The 23,112-nt window shown below is 36.0% G+C and overlaps 2 protein-coding genes across 6 annotated transcripts; one reads left to right on the forward strand and one right to left on the reverse strand.

Annotated features, from left to right (window-relative positions):
• Positions 1–472: 472 nt before the first annotated feature.
• LOC112529177 (F-box/LRR-repeat protein 4-like) lies at positions 473–16,381 on the forward strand. 4 transcript variants are annotated; one of them, XR_003070903.1, is made up of 9 exons: positions 473–773; positions 5,670–5,915; positions 6,396–6,802; positions 7,790–7,975; positions 11,126–11,318; positions 11,922–11,998; positions 12,987–13,140; positions 15,591–15,711; positions 15,860–15,940. XR_003070903.1 is itself a non-coding variant. In XM_025140298.1 (8 exons), the coding sequence occupies exons 1-8, from the start codon at positions 507–509 to the stop codon at positions 16,154–16,156; spliced, it is 1,827 nt and encodes a 608-aa protein (XP_024996066.1). In that variant the 5' UTR covers positions 473–506; the 3' UTR covers positions 16,157–16,381. The 4 variants fall into 4 exon arrangements, 2 of the variants coding, with proteins under 2 accessions (XP_024996066.1, XP_024996067.1); XR_003070904.1 differs by lacking the exon at positions 15,591–15,711 and adding an exon at positions 14,449–14,557 and having other exon boundaries at positions 15,860–15,936; XM_025140298.1 differs by lacking the exon at positions 15,591–15,711 and having other exon boundaries at positions 15,860–16,381.
• A 1,355-nt stretch (positions 16,382–17,736) lies between these two features.
• LOC112529427 lies at positions 17,737–22,617 on the reverse strand. 2 transcript variants are annotated; one of them, XM_025140706.1, is made up of 4 exons: positions 22,366–22,613; positions 19,553–19,638; positions 19,343–19,457; positions 17,737–18,071 (listed from the first exon to the last, which is right to left on the reverse strand). In XM_025140706.1, exons 2-3 carry the CDS (start codon positions 19,618–19,620, stop codon positions 19,346–19,348), a joined length of 180 nt encoding a protein of 59 aa, XP_024996474.1. In that variant the 5' UTR covers positions 19,621–19,638; positions 22,366–22,613; the 3' UTR covers positions 17,737–18,071; positions 19,343–19,345. The 2 variants fall into 2 exon arrangements, with proteins under 2 accessions (XP_024996474.1, XP_024996475.1); XM_025140707.1 differs by lacking the exon at positions 17,737–18,071 and adding an exon at positions 18,091–18,920 and having other exon boundaries at positions 22,366–22,617.
• Positions 22,618–23,112: the final 495 nt, after the last annotated feature.

Here is a 23,112-nt window from a genome sequence, read left to right on the forward strand (position 1 = left end):
AGTTGCATTTTGTTTAGGAGTCGAGATAAAACCTTACATGGTATGCGTTTATGGGCATTACTTACTTTTCATGTGAGCATGACAAGAACCTATAATATTACGTGGTAAAATGCATAACAAAGACCGAAAATCTTACCCAGCAAGTGCTTACTAGGTAAATAACTCACACCAACAATCCATTTTGATATACGACGATGTACCCAATAAGCTAAGTGAGGTTGGTGCTCTTGTCCGTAAATACTTCCCGGTACGCATTTATTAAACGACTCGATGGACAGAATTTGTTGTGCATGACTTGAATGTTATTTTGGGTTGCAACTTATCATAGAACTATAGGACCAAAAATGTAAACTTAGAAATAGTTCAGGGATTAAGCCTGTAAATTACTTCATTAAAAATAACTTGCCTGCTAAAACCATCGTTCCGTAGTCAACCGCCAATCCACCGAGTGACCCTAAAAGCTGCGTAATCTCTCTTCTGTCTCTCTCTCTCTCTCTCTGAATGCAATGAGGGGGCATGATTGGATAAATTCGAGGTTACCAGACGAGTTGATCTTGGAGATCTTCCGCAACCTCGATTCGAAGTCGAGCCGGGACGCGTGCTCTCTAGTTTGCCGGCGTTGGCTGACCCTCGAACGCCTCAGCCGTGATACAATCCGTATCGGTGCCTCTGGTAGTCCTGATGCCCTAGTAGACCTACTCGCTCGTCGTTTTCCTAATGTCACCAACGTTTACATCGATGAACGCCTTTCTGTCTCTCTCCCCCCCGATTTCGTAAGTTCCCCTTTTCATGATTTTGATCTGCTTGTTAGGTTATTATTTATGTTAGATCGGATCATTGATTTTGGTGTATTGAAACTCTTGCGTAAGTGTATGTCGGGATCGAGACAGGTGATTAACACATGGACATGTTTGTCAATTTGGAAACTTGGTTATGTAATAGTTTTGATACACTAAGAGTGGGTGACGTAAGTTGAATTTTGATACACTTGAGTGAAATTCTGATAATTTGTTGTCATATTTGTTGATCGGCATCAATACAACACTGATACACGGAAGAATGGTTATTGAAATGATTTCAAAATCCAGGAGTACTGGTGAAGATCTTATCCATTTTGGAACATGCAAATTAGGGGTATAAATATTTTAAAACGATACACACAATTTAGTATTAAAGGGTAAGCTCTGCCATCCCCAGAGACCTAGTGTTGAAAAAAACCATGCGTGCTGGCTTTAAGTTACATTTCCTTCGAGGTGATTGGGATTGAACGTATCGGTGATTGGGTTCCATCAATTGACAAAAATGTAAATTGCAGTTGGAGATGATCCGTTTCCCTACCTATGACCTTTTTTTTTTTTGGGGGGGGGGGTGATTAAACATGAAGTACTAATAATAGAACCATCAACATTTAATAAAAGAAAACTGCGTAGTTTCTAGTAATTATCCTAGCCAATACAGCTAAAAAGGAAAACCAAAGGATGTACAACTAAATTCATCCTAAATTAACAATTATCCTAATGACAACCTAAATAATTTCCTAAATACTTTCATATGTGATACTTATCCAATTATTCTTTGTTTCTACTGTATAGATAAATACACATTTTCTCTAATTACTATTATAACATATTCTTTAATTATTTGTTGTATGGAATTTTCATTAATGGCTTCATTGTGCAAGGAAGGAAAAACTTTGCTCTGCTTGAAGATTGAAAATAAGGTTGGACAAGAAAGAAAATAGTAGGATTTGTGGAAAATGATAAAGAGAAGTATGAGCTCTTTCACCATAAAAACACCAGAAATTCTAGTGCTTCAAAACAAAGTGTTGACTCATCAAATGAAAAGAAGATATTATGTCAAAGAGTCAACACTATGCCACACTCTTCTCACTATTTGGGCATGACTACTGTGTTTATAATGAATGGAAGCCGAGTGATTTTTGGAGAATAAGAAAAGCACCAAAAGACCAAGATACCATCAATTACAAAACATGATTACTAATCCTAGTTCCTAGCTAACCTAAATCACTATGTACTTGATAAAAACCTTACACCACTTTCACCCACTTCAGCATTGGCTTAAAGCCCATGTAACTTTGCCCTAACCTTGCAACCGCTTCAGAAAATAATCCATATGCTTAGAATTTTTATCGGAATCAACAATTGCAACATGTAAGTTTTGGTTTGCTTAGATAATCCTCCAGGAAACAAAAACTCAATGTGCTTGTTTTTATGAAGTTCAACTATTTCTGCAGATCCCATTTCACACTATTCTTTGATTTAACGTGTTTCTTAGCTTGAGATTCTGCTGTAGTAGTTTCAATTTGACAACTAATGGCAAATAAGTAGGAAGATCATTTCAGTATTTATTCCATGAAGTTTGAAAATAATTAGGGTATTTGGAAATCTTTTGTCAAACCGCCCATCATTCCTTGTAATCCAACAACGGTAGAAGATTTAGTTGTTTTGGTGGAAATGAGGGTTTATGATTAAATAATTGAGGAAGCGGTTACAAACTATAAAATTACTGCAATGCTTTCCAACGTAAGAAAATGCTAGAGTTTCTAGGGTTTGACACCCAGGTGTTGATTCAAAAGATAAAAATAATATTTTTAATCAGAGATTCAACATTATTTTGTTCTTTTCTCACCAAGCAGGATTACATTGTCATTTTATTGTGCCCTTATACTGTTTGTAGAAAAGATATCACCAGAAGACCAGAATATCCTTAATGAAGAATATGGTTACTAATGCTAATTCATAGAAAATCTAAACCACAAGTACCAACTACCAAGTAAAAAGTTTACATTGTTTACACACATTTTAACATCACCTTATACCCGAATAAAATCATAATGAAAATACGGTTCACCCTAATTTTGCAAATTCTCATTAGAAAATGGCTCATATGCCACTCTCGGGATAAAGAGTTGTGCATGAACTTTTACTTGCTTATACATGTTGTTAGGAAATACAAAATCAACATCATCAATATTGTGAAATTCAAATACTTCAGCAGAGCATCTCTTCGCTAATCATCTTTGATGATGTGGTCTTTTTCTTGAGCTTCAGCTTCTGCCAGAATAAGTACGAGTATCTCCAAGTATTTCTTCTGTGAAGTTTGAAACTGATGTAAGTTAAATGTCTTTTGCCAAGTTGTCTAGTCACTTTCAGCTATTTTGGTGGGAACGAGGGTTTATGAATTACTATTTCTATAAGTGATTAGGACTTGATCAAATCCTAGACTTATAGCATAGAAATGAGATATAGAGCTTTGATACCTGTTTGATGCATTACTGATGAAGGTAATAGATGGGGTTGGAAGAGCAAAGAATGGTGAAATATGTGAGATGAATTTATGCTCACAACAAAAGATTAGCCATGAGATCCAAGCTCACACAAAACAGTCATAAAGTCATTTATCTTATTACAACATGGAAATAAACCCTCCAGAATTAAACCTAATAGATCGGGACAACAACTGTATGGGTTGGGATGCTGGGTCACAAGGAAGGCCGTTGCGAGAAAGTTGCAAGTTTCGGAAATGAGGATGCTTAGGTGGACCATGTTAGACAGAATCTCGAACGAGATTTTCAGGGCAGAGTTGGGAGTTGCCCCAATAACATATAAATTGAGAGAGGGGAGATTGCATTGGGTTAGGCACTTTTGTAGGAGACCAGTTACGGCTCCGTGAGGAGAGTGGAAAGAGTGTTGGTCGATGGGGTGAGGAGGGGCAGGCTGAGGAGGACGTGGGTTGAGCAATTGAGGCTAGACGTGGCGGCCTTAGATATTTATGAGGACGTGACCTCTGGCAGGTTTACATGGAGACGGAGTACTAGGGTAGTAGGTTAGGGTGCCTGTAATTTCTCATTTGGGCAGAAGGGAGCCAGACAGGTTTTCCAGGAGGGGGGATGGAGGGCTGGCAATTTAAGCTCAAGATGGGGTTTTCACCTTATTTGCTCAGTTTGGGTTCTCCTTTCTGTTCACTACCCTGCCTTTTCTTATGTTCTCATTGTAGTTACTTTTTCTTATTTATTTTTCTCATGAGTTTACACCTCATGCTAGTATTTATTCTTGCTAACTGCTTGCTTACACTCTTGTACAAGCCTGGGGTCTTCACAAAAACAACCGCTCTACTCTTTCGGTTAGAGGTCTGGTCTATGTACATCTCATCCCTCTCAGACCCTACTTCGAGTGGGATTTATTGGGTCAGCTTAGTGTGGTTTGGTTAGAACCATGAAACCAGATAAAAAGAGAACTAAATTACTTCCCTAAGTAGTATTCTCATATCTTCAAGTCCCAAACTCAATATCTTTATTTTATCCCAAAATGTTGGCTCTATATCTTGGTGTTCCCATCCGGTCACATGTGTCTTGTATTAATAGTCATGTAATGTACCCCAAAACTTGGTTTATTTTTATAATTTCTTCTAATGTAAGTAGTATACTTGTTCTACTTTTACAAAACTCTTAGTACTTTACCAAATGTCTCGAGCAGTTCGCTAACTTTTCAAATCCTTCAAATCTTTCATTTACAAGTTGTATGGGTCTCCCACGACTTCTCCAAAACTTTTTCACAATAATATTAATCAATCTGGAAAGTGGTAAGGTCTGTGTACATTCTTTTTTTCAGACCTTACTTCCAACTGGGATATACTAGGTATGTTTGACTTGGTTTAAAACTAAATGCTTCCCTAACAATTATCCTAATTGATAAATCTAAGAATAAATCTGAATGACAAGGTAATAATTGTCTTCATAACCAAAAAAATTATCCTAAATGCTTTTGTATGTAATTCTTATCCTTTATTATTCATGACGAATCAAATCTCTCTTATATATAATATCCCCTTCGCGTCAAGAGGAAGTCTAGTTTACAATTTTTATTCCAAAAAGTACCTATTTCGGATATTTAAGTAAATGCGATGTTCCTTCATTTTTAAATATTAAATGAAGTACAATTTCAAATTTTTATTGGTAGTAATTTTTTATTTATTTGTAATCCTAGACTAAAGAAGAAGGCTTCTAATAATTCATGTAGAAAGGTGAGGCATTTTCCCGTTGCTTCTTTTGTTGGGTTGGTTGGAGTGCTTTAATCAGACTTGACCGAGTATTTCTGACCACATTCTCCATAGGACCCTCCTATCGCTTCCTTCTCCGAGCTCACGTTATGGAAGAAGGAGAAGAAGGAACCGACCCATCTTGGTTGCATTCTTTATCCTGAAAAGCTGGTCTAGTCTCCGCCCCTGCCTCTGGGCGGCCTTTGATCATCTCGGTGAGCCTTCCCTTATACATGAGAGAGGTCGTGTTGAAAATCCACACTTTTCCAAACCCAGAACAATTTCATCACTACATCGAAGGCTTTTTTAAATCGTATCCGCCTCTCAGCCAGTCATCGCCTACTCCTCCTAATCTGTCCATAACTTTTTCTTTATATTCCTTGTGAAGTGGACTCTTTTCTTTTTGGGATGTAGGGAATGATATGTGATTCCACTTTGTTAGAATTATGGATTTGAATATCCATTGATGTAGCCTCCCCCTCTCATTGAGGATGGGGAGGGCAATTGGTTATTAAATTAGTTATGTGATTGTAATATTTATTGAGCTTCCATACTCAGATTGAAGTCGATATTTTATGTTTGTTCATAGTCATTTTCACCAATGGATGCAGGGAAGAAGGCGCAATGCTAGTCACTCTGCCCTTTCATGGCTCAGGCTTCACTTTGTGTCCGAAAGAAGTGAGTCTGGAGCTAGTGAATCAGATTCGTATTGTATATCTGATGCTGGTTTGACTGCTGTTGCTGATGGATTTGTCAAACTGGAGAAATTGAGCCTGATATGGTGCTCTAATGCAACAAGTGCTGGCCTCAGATCTGTGGCTGAGAAGTGTAGATTTTTGAAATCTCTGGATTTACAGGTATATATTTCATCTCTATTTTTTTAGTGGGAAGTATGCTTCGTGTTGGTTGAGCTGTCTAATGTTACTTGGTAGAGGAATCTGAGCTAGTTTAGAATCTACACTGACCTCCAAATTAAGGCCGTAGACTTGTTTTTGACGCGATAAAACCTTATAGAGCATTAGTTCATTTAGTGTACTTACTTGGAGTAAACCTTTGAATCAAAAGTAGCATATAGTCTACATGTTGCACATTTGCACCCTTTTTTAAGAACTAATAAAATATCTAATAAACAGACTACCAGTATAAAAGATTTCAAGGATGGAAATCTGACTAGAGAACTTTGTTTTTTATTGACTGGATGCATTATTAAAAGCATGGTGTTCTACTACGTCTACCATTCTTATGTTTTATGTTGTCAGATGTGCAAGTCACTTTAACCTATGAAACAGATGAAGTTTGAATCTAATGTAACTTTAGTGTTTTATTCCTTTCCAAAGGGTTGCTATGTTGGAGATCAAGGTCTAGTGGCGATTGGCAAGTGTTGCAGGCAACTTGAAGTTCTAAATCTACGATTTTGTGAAGGTTTAACCGACACTGGTTTGGTTGAGTTAGCCCTTGGATGTGGGAAGACATTGAAATGGCTGGGTGTTGCTGCATGTGCTAAAATAACTGACATCTCATTAGAAGCTGTAGGGTCTCATTGCAGTTCTCTTGAGTTCTTGTCATTAGACTCGGAGTTCGTTCACAACAAAGGAGTGCTTGCCGTTGCGAAAGGGTGTTCTCTTCTGAAAAACTTGAGTCTGCAATGCATTAATGTTACTGATGAGGCTTTGACTGCCGTTGGTGTCTTTTGTTTGTCACTGGAGTCATTAGCGCTTTACAGTTTCCAGAGATTTACTGATAAGTTAGTTTCTCTCTTCATGTCTTCCGCTTTTCATCTACACTGCTCTTACTTGTGCTGAGATCTATCTGATGCAGTTTCTATGCTTTCTCGTTCATAAACAGTCTTGTTTATGTAATATCACATATTTAATGCGACATTTTCTTTTTATCTTGGAGATAGACCAATTCATTTGTCTCATGGTCATTACTAGAGAACTAGCTTAATATGCATGTTAACATGTTTTATATTGATGTAGAAATTTGAGGTAAAATTAACATAATTACCCTCCGGTCTTTTATCACATTATGTAGCATATGTAAGAACATTTGATCATATTTTACAGAAATTGGCGACTAGTAAACTTGTTCTCATCATATAAGCTGAAAACCATATTCTATATGTAGATCAGATGTAGGGACTAGGGAGTATAATTTCTTTATCTTTTCATCCACACAAACGGCTGGATTTTTAGAGATTAGGCTCTCCTATCTACATAGAAAGCAACCTTACCTTAGATTATATCCCAGCCTGGTAAGTAAGAAATGGATTACCATACCACCCCATTGACATCATACGCTCTACTGAAATAGATTTCACAGAAAACCAGCTTTGCTGTTAAAGCAGACCCTCAATGGATTTATTTCAAGGGAATCTCAATTCACATTTGTTCTAGCATTTTATAATTTTTTTTATATAAGATTGACATCTGGTTTGTCTAAATCTAAGTAGCAGGGAGATTCAGGTCTTATTTCTTTTTGAAAAGGATTCAACATGTGATGAACATACTACTTTACGGGATTTTTAAAGCAACACAATACTTATGTTGAATTGTGAGATAACTCGGTATTAATTTTAAAAGATTCTTGCTTCTGTCTGTGATGCAATTGAAAAACTCTGCATTGAGAATGAAATTGGTAAAGGCTTTTTTTGTTAGAACAATGTAAATTATGAGGCAACGAAGTTGAATATGCTAAGTTATCTAATGATGTATATTTATTGGCATATCAGGAGTCTTTGTGCCATTGGGAAAGGATGTAAAAAGTTAAAGAGTCTAATGCTTAGTGATTGCTATTTCTTGAGTGACAAGGGATTAGAAGCAGTTGCAGCTGGTTGCTCTGAACTTGCCCATCTTGAAGTTAATGGCTGCCACAATATTGGCACATATGGGCTTGAAAGTATCGGAAGATCTTGCATGTAAGTTTTCTCATCAGTCAATTTCTAAACGTGTTCGTGCTGTGTTTTTGCCTATGTTGTTATTGCGGTCAAAATACAAAATATCGGTCAGGACCGATATTCGATATTTCGGTTATATCGATGATATATCGGAGATATATCGGTCCAAAATAGCGGTTAATATAATATTTCTTAGAATTATATATATTATATATGTCATATGCATTAATTAGAGTTTAGAAATATAGTTTCAAAACTAAAACATCACATAAAAAAGTCTCACAAAACAAAATAGGAAAAGTGTTCAAAAACGAGCTAATCGCAAACAATAAGCGTGAACTGTGAAAGAGACGAGAAGAGAAGAAGCGTGAACTGTGAAGAACTGAGAAGAGAAGAAGCGTGAGATTTAATATATGTGTTAACTGGTTGACCAAATAAAGAGGCCCAAAAAACCAAGCCCGACATGTAATAAAAAAAAAGCCCAAACATTAGTCTTATAGAAAATCGGTACATCGGACCGATTTTTCCATCAAAAAATCGGTGAAATATCGGTAAATATCGGAGATATTATCGGAACCGATATTTTGACTGATATTTCACCAACGATATTTTTCCAGAGTCCGATATCCGATATATCGCGATTTTAACAGCACAGGTTTTTGCTCGACTAACCTCATCTCCACTGTAGAAGGCAGTGGGCCAAAATCCTTGTCTTTCTTTTCTTCAGCTGATGCTCTTGTATAATATGCATTATCTTCAAATATGTAACATCCTGTTGTGAAGCGGATTCTACAAACTGGAAATATAAGAAGTATTGGGGAAAATTCATCATGACTGAATGATTAATAATGCAAAGAAATGGAAATATCTAGCAATTCGAGAAGCTATGCTCTCTTATTAGAAGAGTTGAGCAAATATCTGCATGAATAGACCTACTATTCCCTCTTTTATTTATAGCTAGACTCCAACCCTAGCATAAACGGATTTCGCAAACTGCCCCTTTTTAACAGACTTGCTAACCATCAGGTGATGCCATATTTTCATTCCTGTGTTCCCCTCCTCTTTGAGTTTATGTGGATAAGTCCTATTATAGGTGAACCGTGTTGGGGGATGTTTAACACATCCTCACTCATTTCTAGGCCTCTTATCGAAGGCTTTCATAGATTCAATCTCTACCTATATGTTGTAAGTTGGCGCAATCTGCATCTACAAGCTTGTTGCTGCAGATCTGTGAAGGATCTCAGAAGTTGTTTTGCTTGTTCGCAATAATTAATACTATTTTTCTAATCCAAATCAATTGCAAATCAGTATGTATTTTTGTTATTGTGCTTGATTAGTTTTTTGAATGGGCATGTCCGTTAAATTGGCACCTATTGGGCTGGTAGGAGTATTTTTGTTCACTATGAGTTTATCCTGGATTCCAGTTTTGTTTTTATTTTGTTATGTTCTATCCATGAGGTGTTGATGTGATCTATGTTGTAAACTTTGTTGTCTGCTCTTTGCTCTTTCTGCCAATCTTATGTGCAGTTATAACTTGCGTAGGTAGTGTAAACGTGGCTTATTCTTCACAAGTTATTTTGCAATTTTGAGTTCATTTCACTAGTAATTTTCAATGCATATGATGTCTTGTGCGATTAATCTGTCTTTAGATTTGAATGTAGGTGCACTTGAACTGGTAATGTATGTGTCTGATACTGAAATCTTATAGGAAAGCAATATGGCATAACTAGAGTAGATATGCATGCACCTGCATAGAGAAATTACCAATGTGGAATTGATTAAGATGTTCCTGAAATGGCCAGCAGTCTTATACACCTGGAATGAGACTCATGTTAAATTTTAACATATCATCTCTTTGTAGTTTCTCCTTCCAGAATGCCTTTGCATCTTTCACTAATGTCTTCCATCCCTTGTTGGGCCATCCTCATGTAAACCTTGACATAAAATTTGGGAAAAATGTTATATTTTGGTAAAAAGAATTTGATGGATCCTACCTGATCCATCCAGATTTGATGAAATTGATTTCTAGTATGGAGGTGTGTAACTGTAAGTAATGGAATGAGCGGTTACCATTTTCTTTCCGTGTTTGTAGATGTACTTAGGATGTTCACAGGCTAGAAATTGTTCTCCTAAAGGTGGGAGTCTCCTGGAAATGAGGGAGGCCTGATCATTTATGATCGCTCAAGTTACGGGCATGAAACATAAAGAAAAAACATAAAGTGCATCCTTGCAGTCCTTGTTGAGTTCTTCATCGCATTCATATCTAGCGTTCCTTGAGGCTTACTTAACTCAACTGGGATGACATTGATGCTAAGGTCGCATGCATCTTTGAGGAAGAACACAAGTTTGTGACACTACAACGGTTGGCTTTTGTTAGTCTGGTATCTATATATTAACTTCTATGTTTTCACATAATATTTTGATTTCATTATGAAATAGCAAAGGTAAATTTTAAATTTGCCACAAATGTAAAATGAGTGTTATAATTGGACAAATTAATGTGTCCATTTAACTCCGCTCAAATGATATGCACTAGAGGGTCCCTCAGCCGGTTAGCTTTGCTCAAGTTCAGAATATCGACTTTTTCTTGAAGTTCTATTACTCTTGTTGTGGCATGGTTAGTTCGTCTGTATCCTGAACTTTAATAAGTAGCTTGCAGCCATTACATTCAGATAGAGCTCTAATCTCCTTAAAGGTGATTTTTCAAATCAAATTATGAACACGAAATGGTGAACCATTTAACCTTCATTAACTTAAGTATTGCATAATTTACTCTTGAAACCCAACTAGAATTTCTCTTGCATAGGGTAATTAGTTCACACACATTGCTAGTTTTTTTCTTCTCATGTTGCGTATGTAAATATTATATACTTCAAAAAGAAGATCAGTGGCCTTATTTAAAACTTGCTTCTACATAATAATCTGTCTAAAACATTTCCGATTCTTCTGTTGTTTTTGGTTCTTTATTTCTTATAATTGTTAGTCATGGTACTTCCATCCAGTTATTTGTCTTGCTAGTGTATTTTTCATAATACAGACCCATATGTTCAATGGCTATCACAATATGATGCTAGTGGATGGCTTTTGCCATTGATTGAGATATATATATATATATATATATATGGCATGTTCATTTGTTTGGTGAAGAAGTTAATGCAAGTACGTTTGCAGGCGCCTTATGGAGTTAGCTTTATTATACTGTCAAAAAGTAGGAGATGAAGCCCTGTCTGAGGTTGGTAAAGGTTGCAAGTACTTGGAAGCTCTTCACTTGGTGGATTGCTCAATCATTGGGGATGATGCCATATACAGCATAGCTACAGGTTGTAGGAGTTTGAAGAGGCTTCATATACGCAGATGTTATGAGGTATTCTGTCTCTCATTTACGTACTTGTGTGACTATTTGCCTGTTATATCATTTTTTTCCTGTTTCACCATCACTTAAGTTTTACGGCTCGTTTACCCAAACGCTTACCCGGTAAGAGTTGACACTCGCTTACATGACTGGTAAGCGCTAACCGGGTAAGATTTGTCACCCTCACTTACCGGGTAAGACTGTCCTTGCCATCGCTCGTACTGGGTAAGATTCTCGGTCCTTGTCATGTTCATTCAGTGAGGTAAGTGACCCAGTGAGCACTGACCAGGTAGGCGTGGTAAACGGTCCCTTAGTCTAATTAAGTCTTGGATTAACTAACTTATTCCAGAATTTTATTTTTATATTAATTGAACTCTCTTGATGTGGGCTGTGCCAAAAAGGATGTATTTTGATATTTTGCACTTTTCTATTGAAAACACCATAGTCCTACGAAGAGCCTTTCTTTATTCTATCTACAAAAGAGACCTCAAGGAAACTGTGTGTTCTGTAGTCCATTTGTGAGAGAATTTGATTTTGTTTGATATATGTCTGTCCTGCTGTTGAAGATTCTTGCACCCGTCATAGATACTAATGTGCATCTCTCTGTATTCATAGGTTGGGAGCAAGGGAATTATAGCTGTTGGTGAAAACTGTAAATACCTTACAGATCTTAGCATTCGGTTTTGTGACAGGTAAAAACTTCTGGTTTCACATATTTCATGCAAATTAGGCGACCTTGGTTGCTTAATGAAAGTATATTTGATGTTGATTAATCCAGAACTTGTTATTACGTTAGTACCCACTTTCCATGCATGATTTCTGCAATGAGTAAACATGTGTAGAATTTTTTTAACTTATATGTTATTGGGTTATTTTATCATCTTTCACCGGTGTGTCCAACTTGGCACCATTTGTAAGGATGTTATGGCACCTAATTGTTTCGTATTCTTTTAGATGCTAGGGTATAAATAATTAGTACTGCAACCAGCATCACCTCTAGTGCTGGTATTTTCTTAGTTCTTTATTGCCCCATGAGTAGTTAGGCTGATTGCCCAGCGCCTGGATGCATTTTGACAACAGGCATTCTTAGGCCCTAACACCTTGGATTGGTTACATGGTAAATAGAGAAGGTTTTTATCCTGTTATCTTGTTATGCCTATAATAATATAAGAACAAGAATTTATATGATTTTTGGGTATATCATAAACTACGTAGAGAGTTTATTATTATCTACAACTCTGCTAATAATATATAAAGATTCATCATAAACTGCATACAATTTAGTCTCCTCAGTAAGAATTCTTTATATTGCTGATGATCCTAGTTGTTTTAATATAATTGCTTAGATTGTAATTTTGTTCTTGGTGAAAAACAAGCAACATATTTCATAATAACAATAATATCGTATCTAGTAACTCATGGCATTGAGTAGCACAATTTTATTTTAGAGAGACTGTCTGACATTGTGATCAAATATTGCACATGAGCTCTGTTAATGCTAAAGCTTATTCCTTCACATAAATGGCAATGGCTTCCATTGTTGTGTCTATACTCATCCCTTTTTCATGTTCTAAAAGTCTTGTATTCAATGGAATTCTTTTGTTCAATGTATGTTCTTATTTTAGATCTGCCATATTTGTTGATTGAGTTATATTCTCAACTACATCTAAAATATTGCAGGGTAGGCGATGAAGCTCTGGTTGCTATAGGCCAAGGCTGTCCCTTTTTACGCCATTTAAATGTTAGTGGCTGCCACCAAATTGGAGATAAAGGAATAGTAGCTATTGCAAGAGGGTGCCCTCAGCTAAGTTATTTGGATGTGAGCGTTCTTCAGGTGACATCTCTCTCTCTCTCCCTCTCTCTCCTCTACAGGGGGGGTGTGTGTGTGAATGTGTGCCTATACATAGAGTAGCAACACTTTTCCATTAACCATGTTACCAATTCAGTACGAAACTGTATCCCTCTTTCTTTTTGTAACAAGAAATTGTATCCCCTTCGTTTTTATCAGAGCAAGAAATTTCACTACTGAGACAAACTTTGTCATACTTGATTGTGGAGATACGGTGAGGGTGAAACCTATACTTCTGTGAAGGATGGTGATATCTTGATAAGAGAAGTTCTAATTGGGGCTTTTTCAAAATAAAGCATTTAGTACAAACTGAAATGAAAAAGGTGATTATTAGGACCTTAGGTTGATGAGGGCAAGACGGTGGGTTATGACCTTTTTTTGAATTCCTTGGTCAATTTTTCCTTTTCTTGCTCTAATGATTTGTCTTCAGTCTTCATCGATCTATTTTGTAATGTTCAATAAGGTCTCGATGTTACTGTGGCCACCGTTCTGCTTCATATATTACGTGTATGGGGCCTCTAGAATTTTGTTAATTTTCTTTGTTAGTTAATGATTCTTCCACCAAATGTGAAGGGCACTGATTTCAACAGTCAAGTTATTCCTTAAAAAATTTGTTTACCAGTATATTCTCATCTAGGTTCTTACATGAAGGGATGAAAATGCTGATGTGGCAAGAGTAGGGGTTGATTAGGAAATAAACAACTGAGGGTTGGGTCTAACAAGTTACTGCTGCTACTATGATGTGTGTATATATGTATGCAACCGCATAGCAGCATGATGCTGATTAATGGACCTTGCTGTCAAGGCCATTCCAATATTTTTGAAGGCCCTGCTACATCAGTACCAAAACTATAGATTGATAGGACGAGTAATAATCAAAATATAAAAGTTCATACCATATATATTTAAGTCTTACAAATTAAAACATCAAAAAATCTCTTTAAACGACAAAGTAACATATGAAATTCACTTAAATAGAATCATTCTTCTAACATTCTTTGAAAGTCGGAATTGGGAATTGCCAAATTGGCTAAAAGAGAGAAAACCTACGACATTATAATTGGGCTAAAGGTTAAAACATATATATAAGGTTAAAACATGTACAATAGGGTCCCAAAAATATTCGGAGCTATGTTCCATCTCACATTGGAACACCCTCTGGTGCGGCCTTGCTTATTGCTGATCTCCACAATGGCAGCACAGCTGCTGGGGCGAATTAGGAATTAAGGTTTTGGTGTTGTGTTTTGTTATTGCCATCATGACTGACTGCAGTTGGTAATTGTATTCTTGTAGTCTCCTTGAGATTGATTTTGTAAAAGAGAGCTTGATTCAATGGGATTGGCAACTAATCTATCTACTGCAAAAACTGGCTAGTTGGGATGTTGAGAACTTGACGATGAAGGTTAAAACTGTTTCTTTTTTGTTTTTGTCTTCAACTGTCTCCTAATTCAAGAAGAGGTTCCAACAGGTCACAGTCTATAATCTTTTTTTTGTCAACAGTCCAAAAACCTTTTCATATTTCATTGTTTAGCATTATAATGGTTTTGATGATGCTAAATTATGCTTCTTTAGAGTTTGAAAAAAGGGCCGTTTTGTGTACTTTTAGTAATCATTGTGCAAATCGTTCAAAAAAAAGATCTTCAAATATCTTGTAAATGCATGGATGCGAATCTGGATCAATCAACAGAGCAATTCCATTCCAGTATTAGTCTCAAACCCATATTCAATGAAAGGACTTTTTGTTCAATGCTTCCATTGATTTTGTAAAACTTGTCCTTGACCTATTTATATATTTGCCAAAGCAGCTCCCATTCTTTTTTCCATGTTTTCATTTATTTTTGAATGAATATTTATGCCGTTCAGTTTATTAGCACAAAAAGATTACTAATCAATCAAGAAAAATTCCAGTTTGAAGTGATGTTCACCATCACATGGACTTTTTTATGTTAATCTCATGGAGTGCTTTTTAGTTGCACAAATTTAATACCTCCTACATTGTGTCTCTTCATTCTTCAAGTAAATTTGATTCTCTGTATGAAGTCCCTGTCTCCTTGCTTTATGGATTCTTATATGCGTCCTGGCTCCCCTTTAAACTTTATAGTTGGAATATGCCATTAATCGTCTTGTGTCCTACTCTGGAGCCAACCTAGGGGTATTTGGAGAACTGTGATCTAATGAATGACCTGAAAAATGTGTCCTCTTGATGAGCAAAGTCATGTGAAACAGTAACTTATAACAAAATTAGTATAACCTTCCTATCTGGTTTCACTTGAGTAGACGACACCATGCTAATAAATTTCCTACTTACAGAGAACAGAACATCTTTTTCTAGGTAATGATGGTTTTAGATGTTCTTATCCCGTGCTCCATATATCCTAGATTGTTACAATGCATAGTTATCTACTTTCTACTTCCACTTTTTTGTTTTTATCTAGGCAAATGAGGACGGACTTTTGCCTATTGAATTCCATAAGTAATGAACATGGATGCGACTCCTATCTTGTTCAATTGGTCTGTCACTAAAAGGATCTCTCTGTCTATTGAGACAATTGTAAGGTCTGTGCACATCTTATCCCTTAGACCCTACCTGAGTGGGGATATACCTGGTTTGGTTTGGTTTTAATGGAATGTGGTTATCATTTCATTTGGTGAGCACCAGACTCTATACCCTTTTTGTGTATAATGAAGTTATGATTATGGACAGAATTTGCGCGACATGGCGTTGGCAGAAGTAGGCGAAGGATGCCCTTTACTAAAAGATATAGTGGTATCGCATTGTCGTCAGATAACAGATGTTGGTCTAGCTCATCTGGTTAGAAGCTGCAAACTGCTTGAAAGCTGCCACATGGTGTATTGCCCAGGTATTACTGCAGCTGGGGTCGCTACTGTGATCTCTAGCTGCACCAACATGAAGAAGGTTTTGATTGAGAAGGCAAAGGTGAGCGAGAGGACTCAACGACGTGCAGGATCCGTCATCTCCTACCTCTGTGTCGACCTCTAGGCTAGCGGACTTTGTTTGCTTTGGAAACGGATAGATGCCCAAATTCCCTTTTCTTGTACTTTCGATTGTGTTGTAACGAGTGTATTTCTTTACGATCGATGTTGCTCTATTCATGTATGATTTATTTGTGTTGGTCTCAGAAAACTAAAGCTTCTGTTTTCTTATGTAGATGCATTTTTATGAACTAAATACGATGTACCCCTTCTTAGGGCATAATCTTTTGACAGGATTAGGAAGCTTCTTTCTTTGGTGTGTTCCTCCCCACAGGGCAATGGTTTGAGTCACTGTAAAGCCAGCAGAGATGCAACACCCACGGTTAAAAAACTTGCAAAATTAATGATCAAAGAGGTTTGTTTTATTTTTCACCTTTAATAAATGGTTAGTTTTATGTAGGAAAAAAAGGCAAAATACATGAATATGTCGGTGTATTTTCGCAATCAGTCGTTGACTATATCTTGTGAAAACCTCTGTTATCTGTAACCAAACATAGGCCTACAGTAGCAAGTATAAGCCTATGGTACAAGCGTTTTCTCGACTTTTGAGCGGCCTGCAGCTGCATAACTCAACATCATATATCTCATTTTGAACAGAAGAAGAAATTGAAAATGAGATTGCTGCTTCTGGTTTGCCATATTCACACTATTTTCTGCTTTGGTTGAATGATCAAATTCTATCTGATTCTGTTCCCGTGTATAGAACCAGAGTTCCCATTTTCGTTGTATCTTGCATTTGACAATCTTACATTGTTTGGCATAATGTGTTTATATACGATTTCAGAACATGATGCATAAGATGTTCATATAATCAGCAAATGGATGAACAAATCGATTTGATCCTTTATCCATGCAAGATTTGACCTGTGTCTAAATTGGTAGGTTTATACTGCCGTAACAATTAATTTGGCATCATTGATCTCTTGTGAAATAGCTGGAGAAGTAAATGAAAACCAGAAAGCAAAAACTCAAAATCAAAAGCAATGATGTTATGTGACTTGTACCTCATGGAATTGTAAGTAATTGGTACATTACTTTAGCTAATGTGGAAAAGGGTCATCAATTAAGTCCAAAATTTTACTTGTAATACAGAAAAAGATCTTCCCTTTTCTTGCATAAATTACCCCCAGGAATTGAGTTGCAGCATGGGGTCAAAAGCACCAGCATTGAAAACAGAGAATATGGAACCAAGCAAACCATAACACAAGTATGAGAAACTGAAACACCAAACAACTACCATGTAGAGGGGAAATATGATATGCATGATGCAAGCGATTGCTAAGCAGGTCCATTGAAGAGAAACTGATAACTGAAAGAGACAAGCCAAAACACCAAACAAAACCAAATCCAACCAACTTACCTCTACCCGAAAGAGTAGAGCGGTTGTTTCGCAAACGTACGAGCAAACAGGTAGAATGGAGAAAGACTAAGCACGTGGTGACTATAGAACTACAAAATTAAGGAAAAGAGATAAAGATAACGAGGGGTATGATGCAAGGAGAACTATTATGCGATGGATATTGTATTGATGGATCGAGAGAATTCGAAAAAGGATCTCCATGAGCTGCAGCTCTACAAGTCCAAATTGGGCAAAGCCAAATGATTATCTAACATATGGCTGAAAAGAATCATGTGTAACACTTACTTTAACAGAGATATTATGCACCCAGTTCTGGCAAGAATTTAAGAATGAGATTGCCAACCCAATATAAACTTCTGATTCATTTTAGTCCACAGGTAACTCAACCATAAAGCTACCTGCCCCTGAAAGGAAAGTCCACTTACGGGGATTTGAGTTGAGAAATATATAAAACAGAAGCCCTAAAAGTACAAGCTAATTCTCTTGGTAGCAGAACCCAGCCATGATTTCTCCCAAGGATAAAAGAACAAGATATGAGTTGATCCTCAAGCCCAAACAACACCTGCATGTACCACGTATAAATAACAACAAATGAAACCCAACAGAAAGACAATTAATGGTTATAGTGATAACAATAAATATCGTCTTACAGATACATTTACATAAATACTACTTTCAGATGATGTCTCTACACACACATGATCCATGTAATTCCACCAACTTCCCCTCACGAATAGGGATATAATATTCTTCCATAAACAGCATTCATCTTCCATAAGGAATATATTCAAGAGTTCATTAGCAACATGAACTCATCATAAATGATAAATAAAATGAATTTAAGCATTCGGGAAGGTACTACACATGCCACTCCATGCATGAAACAAATAATAAACACAAAATGATAATTCTATCTCCTCAACAACTCTTCTAACATCCATTAGAACTGGAACAAAGCGCCTATCCGTTCTGATTAATCAAAAGTCACAAACAAGTGATAATACCATTGGCATTTAGCATATTAAGCATATTGGCATGTCTCAGACAAAACCACCTTCATTTGCAAACTGGATACTATTAAATGGGGTCAAAATAAAATCAAGCCCACATATTTCTTCCAATGCTTCAAAAGAACAAAGGAAAGAGAAGCGCTAAAGAAGACTAATTTCTACACAGTTTCAAGTTTCCAACTACAAATCAAGTAATCTACCATTATTTGAATAACTGTCTGTCACTCCATCTAAGTTCAGAAATGAAAAGAAAATCAGAAGGATCTCCTCAAATAATAATCCATGACATCTCCAACTGGATCCTAAATCGAGAGATCAGTGCGAAATTGCTTTTATATTAATAGGACACTGGCGCTATATGGACTCATACTGCATTTTTGCTGTCAAGCAGTTTCAGCTTTCTGCAAATTGCAAAACTGGTACTCAAACAAAAAAATACATGGAATTATTGTAATGACAGCATAGTGAGTTAGTAACTTGTCATCAATTTTGATGTTCTTAGAAATATACTCTAATTTAACTTTCGAACCATTTTACAGTAGAAAAGTAACCATTTAACACTCAAATCAAAGTATGGCCCTTTCTCGATCATCATACATGTTGGGGAAGTTATCAATTTTCCTTCAATCATAGAAGTTGAGAGCAATTAAATCATATGCAAAGTTGAACACTTGTCCATTTCAATGGAAATTCGAACTGCACTTGTTCCCATATGGCAAAATCCTGGTTTTTTCTAATGATGCGATAAAATGTACACAAGCATGTAAATACATCCAAAGAATGTGGTGGTGGTGTATAAGAGGACTGAAATCAGGAACTTTACCAATTAAGATTGTGGAGGTGTGGAAGACGAAGAATCAGGAGATTTGCCACGAAGATCTGTGATTATATCGACTAATTGCTTCCGAGAAGATTCTCTGCCGAACATGAATCCATACCTAAGTAGGAGACGATTAATACTAATAAATAAAATAACAACAACATCTGGAAGTGAAATAAGAAGAAATGAGTTGAATTAGGGTTTGGAAATCACCAGAAGGAGACGGCAGAAAAGAGTCCGGCGGTTGCAACCGTTTGGATGAGAGTGAAGCTCTTCGCCATTTTCAGTACATGCAGATTCTGTAACGCAATCAAAAAGACATTTTCCGGTCTCAATTTACAGATTTCAGAATTTACACACACCCATTGATCTGGTAACGGGCAAATTGCATGAAAAAGTAACGTACTTTCACTTGATTCTTATTTTGGGTAACGTAATTTCAAAACTTTCATTTTGGTACCTAAGATGTAAAGTTTTAAACATTTAAGTACCCGGATAACTGGTTGAAGTATTAACCGATTATCATACTGATGTGGCGAGTGATGTGGTATCCAACTCGGTATTATTTGTTGACCTAGTCAATGACGTGGATTTTTTTAATCTAAAATTAGTCTTTTTTTTTTAGTCTAAAATTAGTCTTCACTGGGTTATCCGGGTACTTAAATGTTTAAAACTTTACATTTTAGGTACCAAAATGAAAGTTTTGAAAGTACGTTACCCAAAATAGGAATCAAGTGAAAGTATATTACTTTTTCATGCAATTTGCCCTTTGGTAATTGATGAATTCTTTTTCATAAGAATTAAAATCTGAGAAAATTATAAAAAATCATCTTCGGGTTTTTGTTTCATGATTTAAATAATCATAACATGTATCGATTAATGGCTACGGAATAGTATGATGCGAATAGTTAAATCGTAGAACGGTTAACAGACTTTGTATGATGTAGTGTAGAATGAAATATAGTTTTTGTAACTGTTCTGAATAGACAGTTTACATAACGATAAATTACCATTTTAAGGCTCATTTTTTTTGTTGATAAAATCATTAAAATAATGCACCTTCTAATTCACATATCCAAAACCGATCTTTTGTTTTTCAAATAAAACCATAATAAGATCATGTCCTTTTATATCCATAATAAAACCATAACACCACCTTATTTCCCCCAAAACATCTTCAAATATGACACCATTAGTAATGCAAATAACAAGTATCATTCCGAGAACTCCATACCAACCCAACCTTAAACCTCTTGCAATCAGGCATACAACCATTGCAAACAAAGCATCCATATTATACTATCTTCCTATTTGCATGTAACCAAAGTGCAACTGTATTTCAAGTAATCAGAATTTGGTCAAAGATTAAACAAAACCAAAGTTCGAACCAAGCTTTACCATAACTCACAATGAACAAAACATGTATTGGGTTCATGTTCACAACTTCATATTACATGTTTTCATATATTTCCAATGATTTCCTTCCTAATGATTCACTAGTTTTAGATTATCATGAGCAGGTTCTAACAGGGTCGGCCCTGAGATTTTTGGTGCCCACGGCGAAAAGTCCAAATGATGCCCAATTAAAAAACATCCAAGTGTGGTAATTTACAATTGTCTAGCTTTTTCCTTCATAGACCGAGTGACCTATTAGTGTTTTTTGTTCATAAGTGTGATCTTGTAGTTGAAAGTTTGCTTTAAAATAATATGTTAAGGTTTCTTTAATCAAGTTGTTATAGCCTTTGCGTTTAAACACCAACTCATCTACTTGTCCAAAACCAAAATAAGGAGCATCATAACACTAACTCATCTACTTGTCTCATTTACAATCCCACGTCTTCTATATAAACCAAAATCAACACTCGTACCTTCTCAATCCAACTCCAAACACTTAATTGATTGGTTCTTCTTCAATTATTTACACTCCACAACATCAATGGCTCATTCCTACTTCACTAATTTTGTCCTCCTAGTTTTAGTCACTTATGGTGTTTGCCTATGAAATTAGCTATTGCATGACTCCATTAGTCCATCATGTGTTTCATATAATCATATTTGGGGTCTTGACCAATGACGATCATGAGTTTCATATGTAAAATTGCAAAGTTAAGGGAGAACAATCAAGTGAATTAGCTACTGCACATTCAAGTGAGGGCAAATCATCACTTAACTACTGCACATTCATAGGTTTGTTCAACTATATTATAGTTCCTGAAATTGTGTTAATATACATCAAAATCTAACGGGATTAGAACAAAAATCGGTGGATGATAACTTGAATATTAATCACAGAATGAAGAACTAAAACTCCAGAGATAGGCTTGATTGATTCGATGAACAACTAGATCAAGTAATAACAATAGTATTCATTTAACTTTAAATAAACATAAAAAGTATAGAACTTATGCCATGAACAACAAAACTTCAGTTGAAACCCATGAACATAAAAACTTACTTGTGCAGTTGAATAGTCAAATCTAAGAGAAATAAGGAATATTAATCTTACTACCAGGCTACAGATAAGTTTGATGACATACACAACAACTTACCATGAAATGMATAATGAATCTATTATCGACAAGAAACAACTTTTTATSRTTTTGGCTCTTGCTATGTAATGATTAACATTTTAACATTTGGGTAAACCTAAACTAAACAGAATAACTTAAATGATCCGAAGTCCTAACCTAAACTAAACANAACCTAAACTAAACAGAATAACTTAAATGATCCGAAGTCCTAACCTAAACTAAACAATTAAACAAAATAACCCTAAATCCCTAATCTAAACAAAAKATCAAATCTYCAAATAACAATCTAAATTATCTAATCCTAATCTAAGCTAAACTAAAGTCTAAACAGGAAACATTCAAAYATAAAGTGATCAAATCAAATAAGAATTAGAAATCATAAAATAACCCTAATCTAAATAGACTAAACTAAACAATAAACATCAAACATAAAACACTATAAATCAAAATTTAGAAGAATAGAAGTTTAGCAAATAAAACAGAGATAACCCTAACCTCACAAGTCACAAGTCATCAGATTTTGAGCGGTCGAGAGTCGAGAGAGCGAGAGCGAGAGGGAGAGGCGAGAGTCGACTACCGAGTGCCGACAGTGGTGAACTGGTGATTTCAATCAACAGTTCGTACTCGGTACTTCTAGAATCGTCAATCGAATGTGGTGATTTGAGATTTCAATCAGCAGAACAGAAATACAGAATCGATTCGTGAGTACGCGTCAAGCGAGGAAGAGACTAAGAGAGAGAGAGCAAGGCCGATTGTGTTTTCTTTTAGTGTTATCTGGCAAAGGTAATTTTTTAGGCACAAATCAGAATTAAACCTATATATTTATATTGGGCTTTACAAAATTGATGCCGACCTTTTGCTGCCCTAGCCGTCGTCCCTTGGGTCTAGGGCTGGCCCTGGGTTCTAACCACTTTGAAAATACAGAAGCCTGTTTGTTGCAGGTTTCCTTTACACCATTGGTTTTAGGTACTCCAAACACAATCGATGGTGTAAAATAAAGTGAAATAAACACATAATTGGATGCTAAGGTGTTTGCACACTTATCACATTTCCACATTTAAACTGGTGCTTGTCCCCAAACAACTAAAATGACAACTTAAAATAACTAAATACTAGAAATTTGAAAGAAAATTTGAAGGGTGAAAATGAAAATTTTAACACATAATGAGATTGAAGCAAAAGAACACCATAGCCATGCATAATTCTGTGTGTTGTCAATCCTTCCACTTATTTCCATAGGCC

This window comes from Cynara cardunculus, assembly GCF_001531365.2.
Source record: "Cynara cardunculus var. scolymus isolate 2C chromosome LG 16, CcrdV1, whole genome shotgun sequence".
Taxonomy (NCBI): Eukaryota; Viridiplantae; Streptophyta; class Magnoliopsida; order Asterales; family Asteraceae; genus Cynara; species Cynara cardunculus.

Coding starts and splice junctions, on each gene's coding strand:
- LOC112529177 (XM_025140298.1), top strand. CDS start 507: ATGAGGGGGCATGATTGGATAAATTCGAGGTTACCAGACGAGTTGATC. Junction 7,976..11,125: donor AGTATCGGAAGATCTTGCAT/GTAAGTTTTCTC, acceptor GTACGTTTGCAG/GCGCCTTATGGAGTTAGCTT. Junction 13,141..15,859: donor TGGATGTGAGCGTTCTTCAG/GTGACATCTCTC, acceptor GATTATGGACAG/AATTTGCGCGACATGGCGTT.
- LOC112529427 (XM_025140706.1), bottom strand. CDS start 19,620: ATGGCGAAGAGCTTCACTCTCATCCAAACGGTTGCAACCGCCGGACTC. Junction 19,458..19,552: donor TTTTCTGCCGTCTCCTTCTG/GTGATTTCCAAA, acceptor TCTCCTACTTAG/GTATGGATTCATGTTCGGCA.